Below are 27,885 nucleotides of genomic sequence, written 5' to 3'. Positions count from 1 at the left end.
GGAGGCGGGGCCCGCACCTGCAGGAATGGGAGTGGGGGAGGACAGCCCGCAAGCACGGACACCCGGGAGCACCGCGGGCCGCTGCACCCGCAGGGCTGGCTGCGGGGGGCGGGGGGCGGGGGGCCGGGGGGAGGAGGCGCGCAGCCTGCGGCGGGGGGCGCGCGGCGGGGCGCGCACATCCTCGCTTTGCACGCGGCGGGCCTCGGGAGGCTTTTCTCACCCGGACTGTCTCTCTCCTCCAACGTGGTTCCTTCTGGCCCTCCGGTCTCACCACTGCCCGCTCCCCAACATTCCCGAGGGGCCCCCCATCCCGCCAGCCGCTGGCCCTCCTCCCCTCAAGTCCCTCCTCCCTGAAGTCCTCCCTCCGCCCTCTCCGACCTGCACAGTGTTTGCCCGGCGAGGCTTGGCGCTGCCGGAAGGGGGCGCCCGCCCTCGGAGCGGATGCACCCTTAGGACCTCAAACAAACGTTTCCTACCCGGGACCCTCCGGGACACTGGATCTACGGAAAATCGTTTGTGCATGCAAATGAAAGGAAACCGGCCGCTGAAAGACAAGTAATGTGAGGATAATGGAGTCAAGCTCCCGGCCCCTAGGTTTGGTTTGGCCGCTGGGGAAACAGGCCTGGGGAGTGGGCTACGAAGACAGCCAGCCCACACACTGCACCATCTTTCCAGATGTTCCCTCTCCCGTAACCCCCGGCCCCATGGGCCCCATGCTCCCCAAACACAATGATTCTTCCGTACATAAGTTGCTAACTTCCTTCTTTCTGGAATTTTTCTCCCTGGCGGCCTCTGCGCATGCCCAGCTGAGTGATATCACACACACACACTTGAGCCCGCAGAACAACACCCTGGGCCGCCTCAGAATGCTGCACTTGTCCCGAGTCAAGAAGGGGGAGCGGCTCCCTCAGCACTCCGCCTCGGCGTCCGTCTGCTCCTGGCCCAGACCCAGGCCCCAGGCCGCGCCAGGTGGCCCTGTGCCTTCCCGGGTGGCCCTGGCAGGCCTGGAGGCCAGGGTGCTCCTAACACTCCTCTGTTGGCCTGGGACTGTACTCGGCAGGGGGCCACCCCAAATTCCCTTTCCAATGAACCTAGGTCTCAATCATAGAGGGCAGTCGCTAGCCTGGCACGGAGGAGGGAGGAGCTCTGTGCCCACCCTAAGCTGGTCCTTCACGAGTTGTATCCTCTTGGGTAGGTAACTGAACTCTCCGAACCCTCAGTCTCCCCATCTGAAAAGTGGGGATAGCCTGGCTGGGTGGCCCAGCTGGTGGGGGCATCATCCAGTGCACCAAAAGGCGGTGGGTTCGATTCCGGTCAGGGCACACCCCCAGATTGTGGTTAAATGTCCAGTCGGAGTGCATAAGATCAATGCTTCTCTCTCACATTGATGCTTGTTGTTATTTTTTTTTTCTCTCTCTCTCTCTCCCTCTCCCTTCCTCTCTTTTCAAACAAACAAACATATCCTCGGGTGAGGATTTAAAAAAACAATGGTGGGCCGAAACCGGTTTGGCTCAGTGGATAGACCACTGCCCTGCGGACTTAAAGGTCCCAGGTTAGATTCCGGTTAAGGGCATGTACATTGGTTGTGGGCACATCCCCAGTAGGGGGTGTGCAGGAGGCAGCTGATCGATGATTCTCTCTCATCGATGTTTCTAACTCTCTATCCGTCTCTCTTCCTCTCAGTGGGTCTAGGGTGGGGCCTGCGAGTCTTCATCCCTCACGTCTCAAGTGATGCCAGGGGATGGATGGACCAGTGGGGAGGAGTGAGGTTACAGCACACTCGACACAGTGAATCACAGAAAGCCAAGCTGGCACGGTTCCTGTTAGCACCATGGCGTTCGCGCCGGGCGGGCAGGCGCCTTCTGAAGGCCACCACCTGTGTGTCCAGGTGGCTCTTGTCCTGATGACGCATCCTCTCCCCGGTCCCTCCTCCTCTCTCCTGGCTGTGCTCTCAGGAGCTGGGCTCCTGCGGTGCATCCTGGAGGGGGCCCAGGCCGGAGGAACTCTGCGTGAGAGCCTTCCGTTTCTCCTGTATGGGGCCTCAGGAGAGGGGTTCCAGGACAGACAGATGGGGTCCCCTGAAGGGAGACCTAGCATGAGGGGAACTGAAAGAAGACCACAGCCCAGTTCCTTCCTTGCTGGGGCCTTAGTCTCCTTTCTCCTCAGAACCAAGCAACTAAGTACGTATTCTGTGTGGCTGAGGCAGGAGCAGTGGCCAAGCCCCAAGGAGGCCACTGCCCACCCCTCTAGGTAACTCCCCACCAGGCTCAGCATCAGGCAATGCCCAGTGCCCTTCAAGGATCCTACCAGCTGTAGCCCCTGCTGCCAGCACCTCCCTTGCCCGGGCTGCTGCAGCCTCACAGGAGTGCTCTGAGGCCAGACTCTGGAGATCAAGGAAACCAGCGTCTTGCTCACCATGCTCAACACAAAGCTTCCGAAAAGATCTGACTGCCGAAGTCACCCCTGAGCATCTGCCCCCTTTTTTCTCACGTTCCTGGCACGTGTCTGCCTCTATTCAGTTCTGCTACCTCCTCCTCACTCATCAGAGCCCCGCGCCTCCCCTCTCTGTCTGTAGCATCTGCAGTGACTCCTAGGCCTCATCCTGCCTCTGGCCCCTCTGTTCATTCCGTTCCAGGATCCAGATGGCAAACTGATCTTTCCACAGTGTGCAGCACAGTATGTCAGGGTGGCCCTGCCTGCTCTCTCCTCACCCCACGCCAGCCTGTGGGTTCCTGTCAGGTCCCCAGGGGCCCTGTTCCCTCCCACCTGAGGGCCCTATTCCTGTTCTCCCTCCCTCCCTGCACACCCCTCACCTGGTGACCTTCCCCTTTAGGTGGGACAGCCAAGGCTCCTCTGTTACAGTTCCTCATGGAACCATGTTCGTTTTCCCCTAGAGAACTTAACTGTGTTTAATCACACCCTCTTCAGTGCGGATTTCTCATGAATGTCTGTCTCTTCAGAGGACTGGGAGGTCCTTAAGGGCAAGAGCCAGGTTTTTGTTCATGAGGATTTTCCCAGATCCTGGCACAGACCAGAGGGGTGTTTAATAAATACCTGTTGACTGACTGAGGAAGGAGCTCCTGGAAACAGATAGAAAGGGAGGCAGGGAGATCCCAAACCAAAGCAAACCTCAAGGTGAAAAGCAGCCCGAAAGGACGGCCGGGGCCCGGGGCAGCAGCTGGGTGCCATGATGGCGGGGTCCCAGGAACCGGGGAACCAGCCAAGACCCGCCCTGGGGACCAGCTCACGTGGTGGGAACGGCTGACGGGTTCCGTTCTGCACACCTGGCCTTTCTGACAGGAGGATGGGAGCTACGCCCTCCCCTCCTTTGTTTTACTCCACGTGGGCCCCTTGAACACTCCCACCGAGTGTCAGGACCCAGCCCAGGAGGCACTGGGGTGAGGCTAGGGGCCCTGGGCAGGTCAGGGTGCAAGCCTCCCAGCCGCCCTGCAGAAGACAGGGGAGAGTGGACGGGCACCCCGACTCTGAAGCCAGAGACTAGGACAGGCTAGATCCTGGACCTGCCACGTACAGGTTTGGTGCTTCTGAGCAAGTCACCTCTTCTTGGCAAGCCTCAATCTTTTCCACCTTAAATTGGGGACAGTGATTCCTCGTGAAGGAGACTGTTTGGAGTAGGACACTGGACACGGAGACCCCCAGAAAACGCTTTGCGCATAGTGGGAGCACCGTAGACATCAGCTGAGTCCTAAACGCCCTAAGGATTCTTCAGTGAATCTGGAGATCTCTTCTGGAGATGCTCTCCGCCCGGCATGAATATGAGGTTTGGATCCGCGCAGAATGAGTGATGCCAGTTAATCAATTTACTCATTCCATCACACACACACTTGGAGGGGAGGCTTTTTAAAATTGAAATGCACATATGCAAAGCAACCTGGCAGGGCCCTGGGAGGATCAAATGTGATAATGTATGAGAAAGCGCCTTGTAAACTGTGAGGCCCTGTACAAATGCTAGTTGTGCTCATTACTAACGTGTTTACAGCTCGGTTGGCCCCGAAATCGCTGGCTTAACCTGAAAGAGAAAAGTGGGCGGCTCTCCAGGACTCCCGGGCCAGGCCAAGAAGTCCTCGGAGGAAGAAGAGGCCTGGACCCGGCAGTGCTCCAGCCACCTGCCCCTCCCCCGCCTGTCACAACCACAGCGCCGTCCAGTCATCTAAACTCTGGCGGGCTCAGGACATCTGTGCTGGGAAGGCTCCCTGGCTTTTCATGCCCACAGGGCATCTGCTGCCCTTGGGCACCCATGCCAGGGGGGCTACAAACACAGCCATCCCCAGGAACTGAGGCCTCACGGGCGAGCAAGTAGGCCAGGTGGGGCTGAGGGAAACAGGTGCACAACCAGCCTGATTGGGGGTGAGGGGGTGTGCACAAAAAAGGGGGACAGCCATCAAATGTTGGCATTCTGTAACCCACTTGGTCTAGCTGTTTTATTTTCTCACAAGAAGCCAAAACTCCAGATTTTGATGTGAAATGTCTCGAGTTTAAATATTGGCAACTAATTTCTTTAAAAAAAAATGTTTAAGCTTCACAGTTGGCAAATCTGGATTACAAAAGAAAGAGTGAGACACACTCATTAATGTAATCTAGAGAAATTTTCCTCCGTGGCAAAGTCAAATGCTAGTACTAAAAAGAAAGCATTATTTAGGACTTACTTATTAGTCCCTCGACCAGAATAGTTGAAGTAATAATGGTTCATTTTAATGTTTACCAGATGAAATGTGCATTTCTAAAATCAAATGTCATTACTTACTGACTTCTTAAGGAGTGATATTTAAACGAATGTCATAAATCCAATAGAATATGCATTAGAACTATACAAACACTAATTGCATTAGTACATTATTTATGTGTCTTTAGAGGTATGGTCACTTTAATAGTTCTCACTGTTATTTTCAAAAACCACATAGTAATAAAATGTCTCATAAATAAGAAGTGAGGCTACATATGTGATGGTACAAGGTGTTATCTTGAAATTAGCTTGTGAAAGTTAATGGTCAATAAAACTTTTTTCATTCTAAAAAAAAAAAAAAAAAAAAAAATGTTTAAAATACGACACGGGCCAAATAAAACCTGCGGGTAGGCTGCATCCGGCCAGTAGCCTGCAGGGCACACCTGGGCAAGGAGACCTTCAGCTACCACGTCCAGCCCCCGCCTCCAGAGACCCGTGGGGCCCCGAGTCTCCAGCATTCAGGGGGGCCCCAAAGAGGGGACTCACCTTCTTCTGCGGGGGCTCCTCGGCCGTCCTTGGGGTGCAGCAGCCGTTCTCCACTGCGCGGGAGGCCTCAGGCGGGGTCTCGGCGGCACCCTCTCCCTCTGCCGGGGCCCCGCCCTTCTGCCCTCCGGCAGGGCTCCCCTCCTCTGGCTGGGGCTCACTCCGCTTCTCCAGGTCCCCATTGGGTAACAGCTCGGAGGGGCCCGAGTCCTGGGCCATGGATGGGGACTTGGAGGTCACCGCAGGGTCCTTCGGCGTGTCACTGCTCTCCACCTGGTCATGGACAGACACGGAGAGGGTTAGACCAGGGGAACTCTGGTGGAAACGCTCTGTCCGGATTAATTTTGTTCACATAAATGCTCATGAGGTTTTGCATGACCTTCATGCATTCGCAATTTTGCTCCGTTTCAAGGGGTTTACGGACTTTATCTCCTGAAGTCAAGGGATCTATGGACTCCAGCTGAAGAAACTCCACAGCCCAAGCTGCACCCCCCACACACACACTCACTCACTGGGGTGACATAGGGCCCCTCCCCCAGCCTTGTGCAGCCTCACCACATCCCTCCTTCGGAGCAGGACCAGCCTGGGCTGATCCGATTTCCGTGCCACAGCCTGCCCAGCTTTCCCCTGGGTCTGTAAGCCCAGTGATGAGCTGCCGGAGGGTCAAACACCCGCCCTCTCCAAAGAAGCATTCCTCTGAGCCCCAGGGTCCAGCACATTCTTTCCCTCAGCTTTGGCCCCCACGGGTCTCCCAGGCGCTCAGACGCCAGGACAGCCAAGGCCCCACCAAGCAATTCTCAGTTCATACAGCACACCCTCCCAAATGCAATGCTTTGTTCCCAAGCATCCGAGAACTCCCTACAGGTAAACTATTAACCGTTCGGCAGGTACCTGTCCTAGACTTTTCCCCTATGTCTCTACCATCACGTGTAAGTTACACGTTTATACATATGGACGCACACACGGGTCCAGAATTGTTTTTTCTAAAGGAGATCATGCTCTCATCCTGTTCTGCACCTTGCATCTTCACTTAACAAAGCAGGGTGGGCGTCTCTCCCTCCCTGGGCACATGGTGGGCCTTTGGGCCGATTTGATTTTTATTTTTTTAATATATTTTATTGATTTTTTTTACAGAGAGGAAGAGAGAGGGACAGAGAGTTAGAAACATGGATGAGAGAGAAACACCGATCAGCTGCCCCTTGCACACCTCCCACTGGGGATGTGCCTTGCAACCAAGGTACATGCCCTTAACCGGAATCGAACCTGGGACCCTTGAGTCTGCAGGCCGACGTTCTATCCACTGAGCCTGACAGGTTTCGGCCGATTTGATTTTTTTTTTTTTAACATATATTTTTATTGGTTTCAGAGAGGAAGGGGGAGGGAGAGAGAGAAACATCAATGAGGAGAGAGAATTATCGATCAGCTGCCTCCTGCACACCTCACACTGGAGACTGAGCCGGAAACCCAGGCATGTGACCTGACCGGAAATCGAGCTGTGACCTCCTGGTTCAGAGGTCAAAGCTTCACCACGGAGCCACGTCGGTCGGGCCCGATTTGCTTTCTGCTGAGGTGAACGCTTGCCCTGAGAGCTCGGTGCATCTGCGGATTCCTGCAGGCCGGAGTCCCAGAAGTGGGCTGGCTGGGGCGAGGGCGGGCCGGTCTTGGCGTGAGTGGAAACGCCCAGCCCTCCCATGTGCTGCTCCACTCCAGCGCACCCAGAAAGCCTCGGAGAGCCCCGGTTCCCCAGGCCCGCCCCCCCTTCCCCTTTCCCAGTCCTGCAACCTCCAACGTGGCTTCTGCTCTTAGGGTCTCTGATCTGAGCCTGCTATTCTTTGGTGACAAACCCCCTCGGGTGGCAGATAGAGCCTGGGGCCTTGGGAAAAACAATAAAAATAAAGACAAAAAGCAGGACTACACCAGAGTCCTCCCTGGACGAGCCTGGGGCCTTGGGAAAAACAATAAAAATAAAGACAAAAAGCAGGACTACACCAGAGTCCTCCCTGGACGAGCCTGCAGACACAGGGAGCAGCGTGAGCGAGCGAGCGAGAGAGAGAGAGAGAGAGAGAGAGAGAGAGAGAGAGAGAGAGAGAGAGAGAATGCGAGCAAGCGGAGGGAACTCCAGGCCCCCTGCCAAGCCGTTCTCCTGGCCGTGTGGCAGCCGGCGGGCGGGCCTCCAGGAGGAGCACCTCCCATGGAAAGCTGCAAATGCGCGGGGGCGGGGAGGCTGCAGCCAGGGGGAGAGGAGGCCTTCGGCGGAAGCGGAAGCTAGAAGTCCACCGCGAGGTTTGGGCACTGAGGGCCAAAGCCAGCAGAGCCCCGAGGTCAAATGCGGGAATCCGAGTGGAGCAAGAGGCCCTGTCTCTCTCCTCAGCTGCCGTCCCACGTGTAGAGACCCACACGCTCTCTGCAGGGCTCAGACAGATTGTCCCACCTCCCAGCTCAAACCTACGGGGCCCCCTGAGGAGGCCCCTCCCTGCTGGGAGTCCTCTTCCCCCAGGGCTTTCTAGTGGGCAAGGAAGTCAGGGGGCCCAGCAGCTGGAGAGGGGGGCACGCCTGGGCCCCCACAGCCACCCGGGTCTGGCTGTGCCAGGCACCACCGCGCTCCAAGCGGGGCACTCCAGGGAGGTGGGCGTGGGATCCCGCAGGCCCACTGTGTAGGTCACAGCCCATTCCTCAGCATGGCGGTGTTCTTCTTTCCTAAGCCTCTTGCTGCCCCACAGCCCTGGCCCCCAAAACTGCTCAGGACAACCCCCGCTGCTGTTTACTTCCTGCCTGGGAACCACGCGGCTCCTTCCCACCCTGGGACTCACTTCCTGTTGACAGTCAGGAGCACCTGCTCCCAGACCTCACCCACCCAGGCTCCTGCCCGCCCCCTGAGCAAGCTCCCCTCCCAGGCAGCCCTGCAGGACCCCGTCCGAGGCAGTGCAGACATACCATCCCCTCAGAGGCAGGCGGAGGAGGCGGAGGAGGCGGAGGAGGCGGAAGGGGGAGGGGGTGCTCTGCACAGCTCCAGCCCCAGGGTTAACGCTTCCCTTCCCACTCGTCCCCACTGGGCCATTCCCCATGCCTGCGCACCCTGGTCCTCGGTGAGCCTGCATCACCCAAAGCTCTGGGATTGAGGGGAGCTCCTGAGTCCGGCTGTGGACCCCTCGATCCACCGTATGCATTGAGAACCCACCCTGAGCCCCTCACCGCCCTCTCTGTGGGGCCCAAGGTCACTGGGCAGATCACCAAGAGGGAGGAAGGAGGTCCACAGGCAACTGGACTGAAGCAGTTCTTCCAGTCTCCGGGGGAGGAGCTGGGTGCTCCCTACAAGGGGCATCTCAGGCGAGAAGAAAGCATAACCCACACCTGGAAGCTCCTGAGACAGGCCATCCCAGCCAGGCCCGCACAGTCCTGCCCCCACCTCCACGCCTTCCTCGCCGCTGCCTCCTCTGCTCTCCTCCCCTCTCCCCTGTCGCCATTAGCTCGTGCCTCTCGGAGGCAGGACCTTTGTCTGGTTAGACTCAGCGTGGAGCGGGCACCTGGCAGGTGCTCAGGATTCACAGTGGCTTCCTTGCCGCCGGAGGCCGGGTGCGGAGTGAGAGCAGCCTGCTCCCACCCAGAGGGAGCCTCGGCTTTGCTGCACGCCCTGCCTGACTGTTGGAGGCTCAGCATTTGTTTGCTTTCATTTGCCTTGAAAGGGGACACAGCACACCCCGAGGCACTCGTTGTTCCCACGGGGAGAGGGGGAGAGGAGGAAGGAGCGGCTGCAGCCCCTGGCCCCTTTGGAAGGCGCCGCCCACCGGCAGCTGGAGGTGACAAGTTCATCTTCCTTTGCTTCTCACCTTGGGGCTGGGGCCGGGGAGGGGCATGGCAGCCGTGAGCACACTCACTCCTCTCTTGGGTGAGTGGGGGCCACAGGTTTGAGACAAGCTTGAACTTGTCACCCATTGTGCACCTGCCCATGCCCATTAGGCCTCACTCTGGATCTTGTTTTGTTTTTGTTTTTTAATATTTTATTGATTTATTATTATTATTATTATTATTATTATTATTATTATTTTACAGAGAGGAAGGGAGAGGGATAGTAAGAAACATCAATGAGAGCAAAACACCCATCAGCTGCTTCCTGCATACCTCTGACCGGGGATGTACCCACAACCAAGGTACATGCCCTTGACTGGAATTGAACCCGGGACCTTTCAGTCCGCAGGCCGACGCTCTATCCACTGAGCCAAACCGGCTAGGGTGTCACTCTGGATCTTCAAACCCTGCCCACCACCTCCTGGGGGTCCTCAGGATTTGTTGACTTTTGCCTTCCCGGCAAGACCCCTTCACCCTGGGACCACTGCCTCCTGCTTCTCTACCCGCTCCTCGAGCTTCCTCTGCGAGCAGCTTATTCCAAGCTGGTGAAGGCAGTGGTTCTTAACGGGGGTTCTTTTGCCCCAGAGAGCATGTGGCAAGGTGTCTGAGACATTGTTGATGGCCACACGGGGCTGAGGCAGATGGCTGGCTTCCTGTGTGTAGGGGCCAGGGGAGCTGCTAAACACTCTGTACGATACAGGATAGCAACAAAGAATCATTTATTCAGGTCAAAATGGCAACGTCAAAACGTGCTGTTGTTGAAAAGCCCTGGTCTGAAGGGAGGGGCACTGACCAGGGGCGGCCTCTTCTCTAAGGACCATTTGAAAAACAACTTTAGCCCCGTCTGAGTGGCTCAGTTGGTTAAGCTTCCTGCACCGAAAGGTTGCCGGTTCGATTCCTGGGCAGGGCTCATACCTGGGTTGTGGGTGTGATCCTCAGTCGAGGAGCATACAGATAGCAACCCTTCCATGTATTTCTCTCACATCGATGTTGATGTTTTTCTCTCTCCCTCTTCCTCCCTCCCTCTCAACATGTCCTTGGGTGAGGACTTGTTTAAAAAAAAAAAGTTAAAAAAAATTTTTAAAGAAAATACCGTGGTAGCCAAAACCAGTTTGGCTCAGTGGATAGAGCGTCAGCCTGTGGACTGAAAGGTCCCAGGTTCGATTCCGGTCAAGGGCATGTACATTGGTTGCTTGGTTGCGGGCACATCCCCAGTCGGGGGTGTGCAGGAGGCAGCTAGTCGATGTTTCTCTCTCATTGATGTTTCTAGCTCTCTATCCCTCTTCCTTCCTCTCTGTAAAAAAAAATCAATAAAATATATATTTTTTAAAAATACCGTGGTAAAATATATATAACCTAAACTTTACCATTTTAACCACGTTCAAACGTACAATTAATCCAGTGGCACCAAGTCCATCCACACTGTTGAACAACCATCACCACCACCATTCACCCATCTTCAGAACTTTTCATCATCCCAAACAGAAACTATGTACTACCCATTGAACAATTCCCCACACCCCTGCCCCTAGTCCCTGGCAACCACTGTTGTACCCTGTTTCCCCGAAAATAAGACAGTGTCTTATATTAATTTTTTCCCCCAAAGTTGTGCTAGGTCTTACTTTCAGGGGATGTCTTATTTTCGGGGAAACACAGGTACTTTCTGTCTCCCAAGGAACATTTTAAAGCCACCTGCCTGTCTGCCTCCCTCTCACACGCACAGGGGAGGGCTCTGTGCTAGGCCCTGGGCTTCCGGGGCCTCAGCCTCCAACTCGCACAGCCCCAGGGGGCTGGCAGGCAGGCTGCTGGTCCCAGCCCGGCCCCAAGGAGAGGGGTTAAAGTCCAGTGTTCCCTGCTCCCAGCCCCCTGCAGCCTCGTGTTTACAGAGCACATCCTATCTCACTAGAGCACTCCCCACACCGCTCCTGATTGTTTGTTTACCGTGTGTCTCTCCCCTAGACAGCGAGCTTTGCCTCATCTATCTTCTCATTTCTCTCCTTTCCAGCCATGCTACCTACGGCTCACAGTACGGAGCGCAGGACCCAGCATAAATACGCTTACACGATTAGTAGATTTAATGACCACAGTTCTCCTGGTGGGGAGTGTCCGGCTCCCTTCCCCCAGGACACGGGCTCCGGGCTTACCTCCGGTCACACACCTGCTCGGCGGGGCACGTCCAGACGGACCCTGGGCCGGGAGAGGCCTCGGGAAGCCGGCCCTTGCTCTGGGCCGGGTCTCCGGAAAAGCCGGACCTCAAATCCCCAGGGCTCCCGGAGGAAAGGAGGCTCTGACGGGCCTGAGGGGGCCGGGGAAGGCCGCCGGCTGTTTTCCTGGCAGCGGCCACGGGGAGGCGAAGCCAGCGGCCAGGCGAGCGGGAGCCTTCCGCGCTGAACCTGCCCGGCCGAACCGAGCCCCCAGCCACCCCTGTGCTGCCAGTCTGGTCTGAACCCCCAGGCCCCCACCCGCCCCTCGCAGGTGAGGCGTTGTCTCCCCACAAGGTGGGCAGAACGCGAAGGTTCCAGACAGGGAAGTGACTTTTGAGAGGCCCTTCACTATGGTTATCTTTACACATAAACCATGACAGCCTGGCAAACAAGAGGTGAGGGGGACGATACACGGGGAACGGAGGCCAGGCATTTGGGGGTCACCTGGGTCCCATTGTAGACGGGGAGGCCCGGAGCCCCTGCAGGCAGAAGCCAGGGTCCTGGGTTGGTTCTGGGCCCCTGGTGCCCCTTTGACCTCGGTGATGGGGGGCTATGGCCGAAAGGGGTCTTCTTCCTTTGACCCCCAGGGGCCAGCAGACGCAGGGATGGCCCTTCGCCTGCCCATCCTCGGCCTCCCCTCCCCCACCCCCACGATGCTGCCACTGTGCCTTTAAAGCCCTCGGCGGTGCTCAGCTCTGTGCCAGCCGGGAACCCTGGCGCCAGGCCAGCATCGGCCCTCTTGATTAAAGCCACACACACACACACACACACACACACACACACACACGTGGTGCACCATCGCCCAGAGGTACCCGCCCACCCCACAGGACCAAGAAGCCACAGAGGGATGTCAACACAATCACAGTCCGCTTCCACTGATCCCAGTTCCTTGCCTCCTGCAGGCCCACCGGCTCCCCTCTCCCCCCCGCCCACCACCAAACCCTGGGTTTCCCCAGGTTGAGTCCAGTTTCAGGAAACAGCCATGCAGCCCCGGAAGCAGAGCGGCCCTGCCCCACAAGTGCTGGTGCTGGGCCCCAGCTACCCACTCTGCCCCGGGCCTTCCCGCGGCCCGGCCCCGGCAGCCCTCTGATCTGACCGGCCAGAGGGACAGGGAGAGCCAGAGAGGTCCACCCACGGCTCCTTCCAAGAGAGGCCCCAGAGGCCTCCCCGCTCAGCCTCCGGGAGCAGATGGAGCCAGGCCCCAGCACTCTGGGACGAGGTGTCTGACCCCTCCAACGTCCTTCTCCCTGTGGAGCAGCTCAAAGGGCCACCAGGGGGTCAAGGCACCAGGGACCACAGAGCAGAGACTGAAGGGAGCCAGCCCTGGAGAAGGTGGCCACAGCAGGGCACCTCCAGGTTCCACTTCCTTCACCATTGAGCCTGGGGGCTGCCTTCCCACCTGCCCCGGAGCTCTCTCCACCGTGCTCCATCATGCACGCGTATGCCTGTGTGTGTGTGTGTGTGTGTGTGTGCCTGTGTGTGTGTGTGCCTGTGTGCGCGTATGCCTGTGTGTGTGCCTGTGTGCGCGTATGCCTGTGTGCGTGTGTGCGTGTGTGCGTGCACGTGTGCCTGTGTGTGTGTGTGTGTGTGTGTGTGTGACTCACGTTCAGAACCTCAGGGCCCAGCAAAGCTTTCGAAGCCGCCACCCAGCCCGTGCCCCTGCGGGCCGCAGCGAGAAGGCACATGCCTAGCGAGTGGCCGGCCCGCTGGGGGTTCCGCTTCCGGCGGGGACACCTGTCCGCCTGGAACGGGGCCTGGCTGTGCTCTTTGAAATCAGCCTCCAAGGGTTTCGGGGTGCACTGAAGGCTCCCTTGCAAAAGCCATTGTGTAGGGAAGATGCACGCATTTAAGTGAATCTCGTTTGAAATTCCCATTTCCGGCCTCTACTATCCATGCCCAGGCGGCCGGGGTGGTCAGCAGGGCACGCACAGGGGAGGCGGCACTTCCCTCTCTGTGCTTCGTGGGCCTTTCTGAAGGTTCTCCTGGCGCATGCCTCCCCCGACCCCCCACCCCACCCCCACCCCCACCCCAGCTCATCCCGCCCGCCCCGGGGACATGACTTCATGGCTGCAATCACCCTCCTCGGCCTTTGTCTCTGCAGACTCCAGAGTCCTAATCTCTCTCGTCTGTCCTCGCTTGGCAGCCTTGCTCCCCCTTGATCAATTTAGCTGCCCTCCTCTGGAGCTCTTCCAGCCTGGTTACATCTTCCTTAAGGTGGCAGAACGAAACACACAATTCCCTGGGTGAGGATGATGAAAGGACCCGTGTCAACAGCCCTGCCAGAGGCGTGTGCTGGCGAGTACCTGCCGCAGCAGGAGGTGCAGGTGCAGCTGCTCCAGAGCAGCCCGGAGGCTGGGACCTGGGGGGAGGCCGGGGCCTGGGGGGAGGCCGGGACCTGAGGGGGAGACTGGGGCCTGAGGGGGAGGCTGGGGCCTGGGTGGGAGGCTGGGACCTGAGGGGAGGCTAGGACCTGAGGGGAGGCTAGGACCTGAGGGGGAGGCTAGGACCTGGGGGGAGACTGGGGCCTGAGGGGGAGGCTAGGACCTGAGGGGAGGCTAGGACCTGAGGGGGAGGCTGGGACCTGAGGGGAGGCTGGGACCAGGGGGGAGGCTGGGACCTGGGGGGAGGCTGGGACCTGAGGGGGAGGCCGGGACCTGAGGGGAGGCTGGGACCTGAGGGGGAGGCTGGGACCTGAGGGGAGGCTGGGACCTGAGGGGGAGGCTGGGACCAGGGGGGAGGCTGGGACCTGAGGGGAGGCTGGGACCTGAGGGGAGGCTGGGACCTGAGGGGGAGGCTGGGACCTGAGGGGAGGCTGGGACCTGAGGGGGAGGCCAGGACCTGAGGGGGAGGCTGGGGCCTGGGTGGGAGGCTGGGGCCTGAGGGAATGACTGCCTTTAGCTGGAAGTGGCCCTGGAATGTGTGACTGGGGAAGGGGCCAGGGAGGGATGAAGAGATACAGGGATTTTTTGGAAACAATAAAACAGGGACTTGGGGATTTCACTGAGATGCCCCTCCCTCTGGCAGTCTGGAGTGGCCTTCGAAAGGGCCCCTGACGAATCTGCTCCCTTCCGACGTCTCGCTCCCTGACAATAGCCCTGGCGCCATGTCTGAGGTCTGCAAACATTTGTTCTCGCCCCTTCCTCTCCCTCCTCTGGAGCAGCCAATGCTGGCCCAGCGCCGCCGCCCCCAGCGGGCTCTGGGGGTGTTTCCTGGCATCAGCCCACCTCCCTGCATTCTTCTGCGTCAGCCGTCCTGCTCAGGGATGCCAGAGCCAGCTTCCCAGACATGCCGCCCCTCACTCAGCCCCCCCCCCCCCCAGGAACCTTCCAGCACGCTTTGCGGGGGATACAGCGTCAACCACCCGCTGCCTGCGGACTGCGTCTCTGGCCAAGATGGACACCACCATTCTGACAGGAAACCCTCCTCCACTCAGCCTTCGGGCCTCCCCATGGGCTCACCCCCCTGCACACGTCCCTCGGGAAGGCCCTGAGGTAGGAAAGCCTCCCCCTTTCCCACGGACGCCTAAGGTTTCCCCCTGCGAAGGCCAAGTCCGCATGTCTCCGCACTTGACACCCAGCCCACGGGCCAGGAGCTGCGGTGCTGGAAGCCATCAGTGGCTGCGGATCTGCCTGATCGGGTGGGGAACGGGCGGGTGAATCTGCAGGGAACAAGTCTCTTTTCCGGTGGGAAAGACAGCCCCGTTTTCTCCACACCTCCAGAAACATGGCAACGGCAGCGGGCAGCTGGAGCTGACGCAGGCTCACGGGGTGTGTGTGTGTGTGTGTGTGTGTGTGTGTGTGCGCTTAAGGTTTATGAAGGAAATGCAAGTTAACATATCAGCACCAGCCGAAACTGGTTTGGCTCAGTGGATAGAGCGTCGGCCTGCAGACTGAAAGGTCCCAGGTTCGATTCCGGTCAAGGGCATGTACCTTGGTTGCGGGGCACATCCCCGGTGGGGGGGTGTGCAAGGGGCAGCTGATCGGGTGATTCTCTCTCATCGATGCTTCTAACTCTATCCCTCTCTCTTCCTCTCTGTAGAAAATCAATAAAAATATATTTTAAAAAATAAAATAAAAAAAAACAAAAACAAACAAACAAAAACATATCAGCACCAATACCTGCAGGCAGAACTCACTGGGCTCCGTTTTCACTTCACAGACTGCCTCACACAGGTATTTGTCGGGTGGAAAGTCACCATCTTGTGCCTGACACTGTGCTCTGACTCACATTTCTTCAGATGCCCCCCCGGGCGCTGCCCAAGGCGCGGAGCGAATGTGCGGTCACCCCTGCACGGGGGCCGCGGTAACCCCTCCCGCATCCCCCTCGGGTCAGTGTGCGCGCGCGCGGGGCCGGACGAGCACGCTTCCGGGAAGTTTTACAGATAAAAACGCGGGGGCACCACGTCCCCGGGCCAGGGCTCCGGGGAGAGCGAGGAGCTGCTCTCACCCGGACACAGAGGGGACCGAGCTCCGTCCTAACTGGGAGACGGATCGAAAGGTCATGTCAGGCCATGCAGACTCCCCGCCGCTGAGCTGCCCGGTCCCCGGCCGCTTCTCCCCTTCCAGAGGAGGGTCCCTGCCTTCCCACCGTCCGCACCCCGGTCCCTGGCTCTGCGGCGGGGCAGCTTTGGCCCCTGGAACTCACTCCAACTCACTCCCTCGAGCGTCACGCTGGAGGCTCGGAGGGGAGTGAGTAACCGCTGGCTCTGGGCCGGCCTGGCTGAGCTCGGCGCCTGCTCCCAGCCCCTCCCGCCCCTCCTCCCCGCCCCCGCCCTCCCTTTCTGGGTTATTCTTAGCAAGAGGTGACCTCAGGGTGCTCCCACTGAGCAAAATTAACCCTGGAGGGAGTTGGTGGGTATAAATCTTCAGTGAATAAATACACACAGAGCTGGTAAAGAGGCCCCGGAGCCCGGAGGGCCGGCCATCCCCCTGGGCCTGGCGGCCAGGGCGGGCACCCTCCCTCCCGGTGCCCCGGCCCTGAGCAGCGCCGGGGACAAAGGCGGCGCGGGGCTTGTCTGGGCTTGTGACCAGGCAGGAACCTGCTTCGGACATCTTCCCTGCTGACTCCGGGACGTCCCTGGGAGCTGGCGGACAGGAAAATGCCTCTTCCGGCCGCCCCCGCCGCTCACACCCACACGCGGGCTCCCGCTCCCGGCCAGCAGAGACCAGCCCGGCATGCCACCGTCCCCTCCTCCCCATCACAGGCACCGCCAGCCCGCAGGCCCCGCGTCCAGGTGCCAGCTCCCTCCCGAAGCCCCGCCCCGCCCGGCAGCGGCTTCCTGTTTCCTGTTGCCGGCTCTGATCAAGAGCATCTTGGCTCTGAGGCCAGTGGTGCAGCCGCCGCCAGGCCCGGTCTTAGCAGGCCCGCCTCTCACGCCTCAGACCACCACCGCCTTACCCGCGGCCTCACGGGCTCCCTGGTGTGTGGGTCAATCACCCCCCCTCCGTTACATTTCCTCTGTATGCTTCTTGGACCAGATCTACATACGTTTTCAAACAGCCCTGCCTTCACACATTAACGAAAATGCTGGAGGCCCCGTTTTCGGGATCGTGTGAGCAGAGGGGGTGAGGAGGGACAGGCACGGTGGGCTCTGCAGTTGGGAGGTGTGAGCCTCAGCCTCCTCCTCTGAGCGAGGAAGGCAGTAACAGCGGTCCCCACCTGCCCCTCCCGGGTCTGCTGTCAGGGTCACACGCGTCACTGTTGGGAAGGCCTTTGTAGGCATCGCGTGTGGCACAGCGCTGGGCATTTATTCACGCTCCCTGTCCTCAGGGAGGTGGGCACACAGTGCCAGAGGCTCAGCTCAGGGACCACCATGCCATGCAGGTGGCACATCTCGTGGGAAGCCAGGCTCTTCCCACCTGCTTTTCCAGCTGTCGGGGACGGGGGGGGGGGGGGGGGGGGGGCGCCCTGAGAGGTTAGGTGGTTGCCTTTGCTTTTGTTGTTTTCATTCCCCATACATCAAGAAGTGTAACTTTTGCCTAAACCAGTTTGGCTCAGCGGATAGAGCGTCGGCCTGTGGACTGAAAGGTCCCGGGTTCGATTCCGGCCAAGGGCATGTATCTTGGTTGCGGGCACATCCCTGGTGGGGGGCGTGCAGGCTGATCGATGACTCTCTCTCATCGATGTTTCTAACTGTCTACTCTGTATCTCTCTCCCTTCCTCTCTGTAAAAAAATCAGTAAAATATATTTAAAAAAAAAAAAAAAGAAATGTAACTTTTGTGAAATACAAAATTATGCGCTTGGAGGTGGCCGTAGGATCAAACGGATATAAACGTTTCTAAACACTTATTCTGCGCATAAATTGGATCCAGACAGGGGACAGTTTTGCAGACCGGGGTGAGCACATGCCTTTAGCTTCTTGGTGTTCATTTTGGTAAATTTTACCAACAGTCCGACAGGGAGAGTCAGTGTGGTGCGTGATGGCGGAGCTGGGCTGCCTTTGCAAGCGAGGCTTCGATGGGCTGGGCTCTGGGGCAGGCAGAGGAAAGAGGAGGCTGTGACACGTGCTTGATGTGTTCAAGGAGCAGCAGGAAGAGAGGGTTCCTATGTGTCTGTGGCAAGAGGTGGCTACTGAGCACCAGGACAGGGGCCGGAGAGACCCCGTGGCAGGGGGCCAGGTGGAGCATTCCAGATCTTGTCCCCTAAGAATCCTGGGGATTCTTGAGCGGAGATGTGCCACGGGCTGTAGTAGGTGGAATTACGTGTGGTCTCCTTCCCAGCTTCCTAGGTTGAAAGCTAAGTCTTGTTGATCTGTGTGGCCTCCCCCACCCTGGGAGCTGCTTGGCAGGAATGAAGTATTTGTCCTGGGGGAGGAAGGGCTGGGGGTTGGGAAACCGTCCTGGGGTCAGGCCTGGGTGAGGGTGCAGCCAGGAGGCAGGTGCAGGCGCAGGAATGAGTGGAAGGCACCCAGCACAGATAGGCCTCGGGGGCAGAGATTTCCTAACCTCGGGGCCCGGAGGGATATCGAGGACACTAACAGATGTAGCTCAGGCGACCTTTGCACAGACAAAGAGCCCAGCCTGAAGCCAGGTTTTCCTCTCCTGCTTTCCAGCACGTCTCCTTCTGTTCCACCTGTTGGGACCGGAGCCCAGCTCCCTCCCCCTTCCAGTTTAGCTGGCTGACACACACTCAGCTGCTTAAAGCTCCCGGCCAGTGGTTCTCAGGGCCACAGCTGCACCAGGCCCCCAAGAAACCTTCCCTGCTGTGCTCCCCAGCTGGGGAGAGAGGAGGCCAGGTCAAGCACTTGCTCAAGCACGAGTGACCCGTATGGCCTCTAGGCCGGGCGACCATGGGTGGACTGGCCTCTCGCTGTAGCATGAATTTCCTCCTCTGCTACCCAGTCCCCTACCCCCGCCCCGGGGCCTGATGTCCAGGAAGGGCTGTGCTGGCTGCTCTCTTTGGGGTCTGTCTTTCTCCGCTTCCCCAATGTGCAAGGGGTCCTTTCACAGCAGCTGCCTCGGCCCCAGGCCTTCCAACCAGCCTTGCCTCCCCCATGTTCTCTCTCCTCTCTCCTGGGGCCTATCGTGAGGTGTCACCTGGAACCCGGCCTGCACGTTTGGACTCACTTTGCTGAGTGGCCAGGGCAGGTGTGACTGCTGGTCACATGGTACCAGTACGCAGAAGCTCAGGGTTGTGTCCGTAACGTGCTCAGGACCCCACAGCTGGGATACGATCAACCCAGGGCTGTTTCTTCTGCCAAACGGAGGTTGCTGTGGCCTCCTGAAGAGGAGAGGTTTGGCCAGCAAGGACAGGACTGACCTCTGCTGAGCACTAGCTCTTTGGTGGCGGAACCCATTGAGTTCTCACTGGGTCTGGGAGGGATGCATGCGTATCGTCTCTCTTTTTTTGGAAGGGGGGCCCAAGGTTCCTGGTTACACAGGTGGTGAGCGGTGGAGCCGGATTTAAACCAGGTCTGCCGGACTCCAAACACAGAGCTGTTCCTCCCACACTGGGCCCTGCTCCAGGCTGGGAGCCTATGACACGCACTGCCCCTTCCCCCACTCAGCCGTGCCCCTCTCGCCTCACACGCACATCTCCGGACACGTTTCCACACGCCTCCCTCTTGCCCCCGGGGCTGCACCCCACCTCTCAGCGATGGACCCTCCCGCTGGTTCCAGGGGCTCACAGGAGGGTTGCAAGGTCTTTATTTGCTATTGGTGGGGGCTCTTATCCCCAGCACCCAGTTCGGGGACGGTGGGTCATGGGCACACGTGCAGGTGTGCAATCACCAGTGGTCTCTGACTCAGCCTGCCTCCCCACCCACTCCAGCTGGCACTGTGCCCCTGCCCCCTTCTCCCACAAGGTGCCCTAGGGGTGGAGGTGGACGGAGGGGCACGCTGAGAAGGCACCCCAGGATGCAGCCTGCAGTCTGCTGCAAGGTGGGCATTCCTTTAAAGTCCCCTGCTTTGTCTTTCAACTTCATGTGAATTTTTCATTCCAGGCCATAAAAGACTCATGTTTGCGTTAATATTAAAATGCCTAACATTAACAAATAAATGCCCGCTCCCATCCCCTTCCCCTCCAAATCTTCAAGCAGAATTGGGGGTGGTGCCCTCCAGTACCCGGCAGGTTCCCAAACCCCGGGCTCAGGGAACCACCCAGGCCCAGCTGTTGCGGCCCTCCCTCCCTCCCTCCCTCAGCTGTCTCCTTTCACTCCAGCCCTGCACCCTGGCGCTGCCCAAGGGGTAGGGGGGATCTGCCCTGCTGAGAGCATTTCCTTGAAGGGCAGTTACAAATCCGAGCTCTGGCTCCTCTCCTTACCTTCCTGCCTCAAGTTTCCCATTCTCAGCTGGAAGGGGCTAAAAGAAAGGAACCAGCTGTCTTCGGTGCTGGCGGAAAATCACTGCTCTGTCTCAGTTTAAGGCACAGGGAGGCAGGCTATGCCCACAGGCCTTGCCCTCCAGAGCACTCCTCCTCTGGGCAACCCGAGCCCTCCTAGACTCAGGGGCAGCAGCACCTAGCTGCCCGGAGGGGCTTGCGGGCAGCCTGTAGCCTACACTTCCATGGGACTCAACCAGAACCCAGTTCTCCCCCTCCCTTACAAAGGGCCTTCTTAGCCGGCATGCCTTCCCTACTCATTCTGATCAGACCCCTTTATCTCAGTTCCCTTCCTCAGGTCCTCCGGGTGGGTGTGTGGATGGGCAGGGCGGGGCCGGTGCAGGCAGGTTAGGCAGAAGCAAATGCTGCGCTGTCAGGGTTCTTGCTGCCCTTTCAGAAGGAAGGCAGGAGTCAGGGGCCCTGTTCGAGTCCCTGCTCTGCCCAAACCCACAGTTCCGTGTAGAAAAGGGACATCCTGGGAGTGGCTGAGGGGCTCAAAGAACGGGGAAGCGAACACATTCACAGGGCCCGCAGAGACCCCCATCACGGCCTGTGTGTGCGTGTGTGCTGTGGGGTTGCCACGACACTCACCAGCGGGTGCTTGCGCTTCCTCCCGGGCCGCCCCACCTTCCGGGCCGTGGTGCTGGGCTCCTGCCGCTCCTCCTTGCCGCGCGCCTCCTCCTGCTCCTCTCCCTCCTGCGGGCACAGACACAGCCAGTGAGGCCACGGCTGGATCCCACCGGCCTCCTCCCCGCCCCACCCCCGCCCCAGCCACCCTCCCGGCCAGCGCCATGTGGTCCCCCCATGGCAGGGATGCACTTCATTTACCCCCTTCGGCCTGGAAAAGCTTGAGCCACCCTGGGCGGGCGCCTCGGGGGACTCAGGGGCAGACCCAGATACACCCCACGCAAACACACAGCCCTCCCTCCTGGCGGCCACATTTCTGAACTGCAGAATCACCACCCGCACCGACCAAGATGGTGTTTTTTTGGACGTGAGTTTATTTATATGGAAGAAAGTCTTATACAGCACAAAATGAAGTTAGACGTCTATTTAACGAATCATCTTTATTGAAAAGAATAACATCACAAGGAAAGAAGTAGTAAATTTAGTAATGAATATTGGCAGTGCGTGCGACACTTGGAATGAGGGCTGGTGGGCAGGGGATGTACATGTAAAATATATCCTGAAGGGTCTGCCATGCGGTGCTAGCATCGCATATGCCTGTCACCTCCCAGGAGCATCTCAGGGTCGATGCCTTGGTTCACCTTGACCCCCCTCAGCTATTATGATGAGGTCCACTAGGTGGCCAAGGGAAGAATGACTGAGATCAGAAAGAGCCGGGGCCCTGGGGGGCCGTGTGGAAGGAAGCATGAGCATTTGCCGTGATTCCAGTGCCACCGGGTGCAATGTGGCTGTTCACACCATCAGCCTTTGCCCTCCCTACCCCTCGTCTAGCAGCACACCTGCTGCTCACCTCTCTGCAGGCCCCGCCTGGGCAGGCCGTGCATGTGAGCATGTGTGCGTGAGAGTGTGTATGCATGTATGTGAGTGGGTGTTTGTGAGAGTGTGTGTGCGTGTGCTGTGCGGGGCCCTGTGGCTGTGGCTCTGCAGACCTGGTCCTCGGGCGGTCCTGGCCGGTGAAGCCAATCGGTTTCACTGAGTTTCACAATCACAGGCAGGCCCTGGGAGGCCGGCCAGCCAGCTGGCCAAGGCTGTGCATGCTTCTTGTCCCAGGGGGCCCGGGCAAGTGTCTGGCTAGATCCGTCAAGTTCATCCCCTCTACTCAATCCCCAACTTGAGACATCTGCTCAGCGGATGTTGGGTCGGTAGCATCCGGTGTACGTTCTGAAGGAGCACGTACGTCTGGCTGGCTGGCTCTGGGGGAGGGCTCGGTGGGATGCATCTCTCTTGGCGAGATGGGCACCGTGTCTAGGGGTGAGGCTCCTGGGACAGCTGTGTGTGGACGTGTGCACGTGGGGTGTACCTTTACCGTGGTTTGCCTGCATGCTTATAATTTCACTGTGTGTGTGTGTGTGCACACTCGCTCACACATGTGTCAGCAGCACACTGCACAGTAGGGTATGTAGTGGAGAGACCCATAGGCTGGAAATCAAAATATTTAAATTTTTATTCTAAAGTCCTCACTTCCTGGCTCTCCGCCGGTTAGGTAACCTCTCTGAGCTTCAGATTTCCCGCCTGCCTAATGGAAAAAGAACAATACCATCCCTGCTCTCTGTAAAGTGTAAAAGAATAAAAATGAAATAACGTATGTGAAAATGCTTCGCTAATTACCATGGACCACACATTTGAGAGATCATTATCGCCGCAGGCCAGCTTATCAGAACGAGAAGTTGTATGTGACTTAAAATAATCCACCTAGTGAGCAGTGAGTTAAAATGTAGGTCAAGGCGTAGCCTCAGACGTTGAGAGGGGCTAGTGGTAGCTACCTAATCTAACAAGCCACCGAACGTGGAGGTGCTTTGAAAGCCGTAAAAGAGTTACAGGTGTAAATGTAAAGTGACATGCTTATATGTAAGCCTGGAGAGTGCATTGGAGTCCTAATGATCAGAGTGGCACAGGGGCCTCAAGCATGGCTGTACTTGTGCAGGTTGGTGGACTGGCCTGTGTGCCTCTGTGTGAATGGACTCACTTACTGAGCACCTACCATGTGACAGTCACACCCCAAGTACTGCTGAGTGCCTTCCCTATGTCAGGTGCATCGACCTAGGCACAAGGTGAACAAGACACAGTCCCTTACCTCAAGGAGCTGGTGGCCTGGCTAGGACAGTAGCTGCCAGTTGCAGTGCTGGATGGTGGGCGCTAAAAGAGAAGGGCCTATGAGTCCATTCTACATGGGGGGATGGGAGGAGGAGGCCCAGGAGAAGGGAATCCAGGAAGCAAGCTGGAAAATTAAAGGTCTGCTGGCCAGCCCGAGGGAAAGGTGGCTGGGACAGAAGGAAGGGTCCATGGCAAGGCGCGGGGGAGGGAAGTAGCCCGCTTTCACACCTGGTGCGGTCTGTTTGCACTCGGGTGGGAGGAAGGCAGTGGAGAGAGGGGGCCCAGGCTGCCGGGCAGATCCTGAGGGGCCTTCCCTCACACGGGCTAAGGAGCTTGGCTTGATCCTGGGGGCTCCTGGGAGCCCTTCGGCAGGGGCTTAAGCTCTGCGAGGGACGTAATCAGCTTTGCACTTTGGAAAGATGGAGGAGCTCCAGGATCCCTGAGAATCTCCCTGCAGCAGTCCCAGCCAGAGGCTGGGTGTGTCTGTCGCCGTGAGTGATGGCTGTGTGTGCGGGCCCTGAGCTGGGATCTGCACGGGGCAGGAGGGAGGGAGGACGGGGAAAGGAAGGGGGCGAGGCCCTTTTTGAGAATAATTCTGGTGAGGATGTGCTGTGGGAGCGGAGGAGGTTAGCGATTCGTGATTGAGTATCACATGTCAACTTCCCATGTCTATTACCTCATTCGATTGTAACGTGGCTGCGAGACAGCTATTCTTAGCCCCATTTTGTAGGTGAGAAAAGCGAGGCCCGGAGCGGTTACAAACATTCTTGAAGTTGTTTGTGGTCAAGAGCAGAGCCAGGAGTCCAGCCCGCGTCTGCCCTCCCCAAGCCCACCTAAGTAGGCGCTCAGCCCCTCCTGCCACTTCCCAGTGGGAGGATTGACTAATTAGTTCCCTTACTTGACAGATGAGGAAACCAGCCTGGGCTCTCAGATCTGTTCCTTACTGGTTTCCAGCTGCTCCGAGGCCCTTGTGGATCAGATTCTCCCCTCTCAGAGTATTAGCGACGCTTCCTAATTCGGCGCTACTTGCAGATTTGATAAGCATATTTTAAATTCCTTTGCTCAGCAAAGATATTGAGGGAAACGGGTCCCGTGACAGATTCGAGAATGAACCCCTTGCTACGCCTCGCCTCCTTGAGGGACGCGGCCCCGAGCCACCTGCTCACCCTCCTCAGGGGGTCAGCCCCGAACCGGCCGGCCGTGTGAACTCAGCCAGGCCCGGAGCACCAGGGGCCGCTTTCTTCCCTCCTGGCCCTGTGACTCATGACTGCATCGGGGAAGAATGGTATGTTGACCGAGAACAACATGCTTTTCACAAAGCTGTGCCTCGGGGCCTGATGGGAAGGGCCTGGCGTCACTCAGACCCGGGTGCGAGTCCTAACCCAGGCTCTCTGGGACCTTTGGTTCCTTAAGCACAGCCCTGGGGAGCCCGAGGCCTGAATGCTGGACCAGGCATGAAGCACCCTGCCCTGCAGGGGCCCGAGGCTCAGGCTCAGCACACGGCAGCCTCCCTGGCGAGCCCCACATTCTCTCAACCAGGGCAGGCCCTGCACAGGCGGGTGGCATCAGGGCACTCCACTCCTTTCTCCTGGGCTGAATGTGGCCGAGAGCACATGTGGCCCCAGGTGAGGAATAACAGGGAGGCACATGGCACAGGGCCCCCCCAAAGGCTTTCTCCACATGCCAACATGGAAGCTGGGGCTTTGCCAGTCCTGAAATGTCAAGGGTCTTCGTTGGGGGTCATTTCTGTATGGTAATCGTAGTTCCTTCTTGCTGATCAGATTTTTAAAAAATATATATTTTAATGATTTTTTACAGAGAGGAAGAGAGAGGAATAGAGAGTTAGAAACATCCGTGAGAGAGAATCATCGATCAGCTGCCTCCTGCACACCCCCTACTGGGGATGTGCCCGCAACCGAGGTACATGCCCTTGACCGGAATCGAACCTGGGACCTTTCAGTCCGCAGACCGAAGCTCTACCCACTGAGCCAAACCGGTTTCGGCTCGCTGATCAGATTAAGTGGTAAAAATAATAGTGCCTAATTTATAGAGCAATTATAAGAATGAAACAAGAGAATGCAAGCACAGAGCTTAAAAGAGCACCTGGCAGATCATCAGCACCGAATGCGTCTTGGCCAAAAGGGATTGGGAAGCAGCAAGACCGGGACCCGGCCCAGGGCCTTGGATTCCTGGCCAGGCACTGATTCATAATATGGGTATCTGAGGAGGTCCTTCCAGCCCTAAGGCTTGGAATGCTCTTGGTCCTCTTTCCTGTTGCCTCTGCCCCTCTCTCTCCCCTCCACACAGGTGCCCTCCCTCCCTAATCCTCTCTAAGCCAGGACAAAGACTCCTGGCCTCCCTGACGCTCACCTCCACCATCTCCCCTACGGCTAGCTCCCCTCCCTCTGCTGTGGCCCACATGTACTCAACTGACCCACCTTGGCCAGAGCCTAGGAGCTCAGACCCCCAAAGCTTGCATACTCCCAGCTTCCCCAAGAAGCCCCCCATATGGCTTGGAGGCTGCAGGGAGAAGGGGTGCTGGGCAGGTGCCAGGAGGGTACCACATACACAGACCTCTCTGTGCATGCCCAGCCACGGGGTGGCCACCTCAGCCCATCACCCACCGCTCTGCAGCCCACCTCCTGATCCTGGGCTCTGGGATTATTCTCCTGGGAAGGGCCCTTACCCACTCTCATTTTCTTTTCTATCTTACCCACAAAGTATTTCCCGAGCGCCTATTCTGTGCCAGTGAGGCCCGGGGGCCCTGCCCTCCACGGGCAGCAGTGGGGATGGCTATTATCCACACCAGTATGTCTCAAACCCCCTACAGAGCCGGTTACAACATAGAGATGGCTGGGCCTCTCTCTCCCCGGAGTTTCTGAGTCAGCAGGTCCGGGGTGGGGCCCAAGCTTCTGCATTTCTAACCTTTCCAGGTGCTGGTTCGGCTGGCTTAGGAATCACATTTTTTAAATCTATAATAATAAAAGTGTAATATGCTAAATTAGACTGGATGTCCTTCCAGAAGATCTTCCAGACAAAGCAGGGGCTGTGAGGAAAGCCCGGTCCCGGGTGCCAGAGGGAAGGAAAGCTGGTGCCGGCAGCCAGGGGAGGAAGGCCTACTCTGGCATGAATTCCGTGCATTGGGCCTCTAGATATTATATACGTTTCAGTGCACATTATAATACAGCATCTGTGTACATTACAAAACGATCACCCCCAAACGTCTAGTTGCTACGCATCACCATATAATTGACCTCCCCCTCCCCCCTCTTTCCCTGTTGCCTAACCCTCAACCTTTTTATCCTCTGGGAACCACCAATCTGTTCTCTGAGTTTGTTTTTGTTTCATTTCGTTTGTTCACTTTCTTTTAAGATTCCACACGTGAGTGAAGTCCTATAGTTTTGTCTTCCCCTTTCTGACTTATTTCACTTAACATTATGCCCCTAGTTCATTGCGGCATTATGTACAACAGCCAAAAGACAACCTAAGCGTCCATCGATGGGCGCATGGGTAAGAACCACGTTCTGAGAACCACTGGTTTACAACAAGCTATAATTCAAGGCCGATGAAAGCGAGGGTTTTGATCAGAGGAAATTAGGAGAAGGGCACTGCAGGCAGAGGAAACGGCATAAACAAAGGCCTGGCAGCTCCAGGAAGTACAGGAGTGAAAGGTGCCTGGGGGTGTGGCCAGGAGAGCAGCTGGAAGGGCACGTGGGGCCAGGCGGCGAAGGGGCCAGCGGGTGGCCACACCCCTTCCCTCTGGCTCCCAAGCAGTTGCTTTGTGCCAGGTACCCCTGGCAACTCTGCCAGGCTCCTCGGGCTCCATGCCCATCCTCCCCCTCTGCAGCAACCGGGCAGCCCTGCCTACGGCCTGGCTTTCACAGGCTGCTGGGGCGGCTGTCAGCGTCTCTACCCGCCCTCCCCGGGCAACTTCCTGGAGCTTCGGGAGCCAGCCCGGAGGTGCCAGGGAGGTGTGCCAGGCGGGCCGGCATGCGTGTTGTGGGCGTGCTCCAACCCCAGTCTACCAGCTCGCTCTATCTGCACCGGGATCTGGGGCTGGGTATGTGTTTGATGCCGCTGGAGCCAGAGCAGTCACTCTGGGTAGATAATAATAGCAATCCTAATCCCTCATAATTGGACCAGACTTTGCTGTCTGCAGGGCACTTCCATGCCCGTGACCTCATCTGACTTCCACAACACCCTGCAGAACAGGCACAGCTAGAGTTACCATCCCCGTTCCACAGCTGAGCAAGCGCAAGCCCAGATGGCCTCAAGTCACATCTCCAGGAAGGCAGACTCGGGGCCGGGACCTGGGCCTGCTGACGCCTCCCCCGGTGAAACCTCTCTCTGTTCTGAACTCTCTTCACCGAGCGCCCACCTGCTGCTCTCCCCAGAAGGACCAGCGGCTCTGCTGCCCAGGGCAGCCTGGTCCAGTACCGGGAGGAGTTGGGCCCAGCTGTCCCCACCATCCCCACCTGGGGGGGCAGCTGACCATCAGCTGCAAGTACATGGACACAAGCTGTGCCAGCACCAGTCAGGACATCAGACCCGGGGAGGAGGGCCAGGGCCCCCTCATCCACCAGAGAGGCAGAGCCAGGCTCAGGGAGGACAGGGAATTACGGCCACAGTTGCCACTCAAGAGCACAGGTGGCCACAGGTGGCCGACCCTACAGTGGCCGGTCTGGGCCTGCTGCTGCCTGAGTGCCGTGGGTAACCTGGACCACCTGTCCTTCTTCCGTGGGGACAGCAGGATGGGAATGACCTGCAGCCCCGAGGAGCCTTGCCCGGTGGGCCGCATGGGCACTTTCTCTCCAGCTTGTTGGGGATGCGCTCCTCCATGGCACGCAGCAGGCTTCCAGGCTGGGAGGACAGGTGTCTGGGCTTCATGTTCCCTGCATGTGTGTGCACGTGTGTGCGTGTTTGTGTGTGTGTGTGTGTGCATGCGCGCGCGTGCGTGCCTGTGTGTGTGACCACACCAGGACCCACGCAGGCAGGGCTCTGTGGGAAAG

General features: G+C 58.1%; 1 protein-coding gene across 1 annotated transcript in view; it reads right to left on the bottom strand.

Annotated features, from left to right (window-relative positions):
• The window catches only part of DNMT3A (DNA methyltransferase 3 alpha), a 107,481-nt gene that overhangs the window by 37,964 nt on the left and 41,632 nt on the right, over window positions 1-27,885 (bottom strand). Inside the window, 3 exon segments of the mRNA XM_084901426.1 lie at window positions 5,231-5,266; window positions 5,269-5,500; window positions 20,687-20,791. Of these exon segments, the coding sequence (XP_084757552.1) occupies window positions 5,231-5,266; window positions 5,269-5,500; window positions 20,687-20,791 (373 nt within the window).

Source organism: Pipistrellus hanaki (genome assembly GCF_964339955.1).
Source record: "Pipistrellus hanaki genome assembly, chromosome: 12".
In the NCBI taxonomy this organism is placed as follows: domain Eukaryota; kingdom Metazoa; phylum Chordata; class Mammalia; order Chiroptera; family Vespertilionidae; genus Pipistrellus; species Pipistrellus hanaki.
The sequence above is the reverse complement of the archived record's forward strand: the minus strand, read 5'-3'. Positions and strand labels throughout refer to the sequence as shown.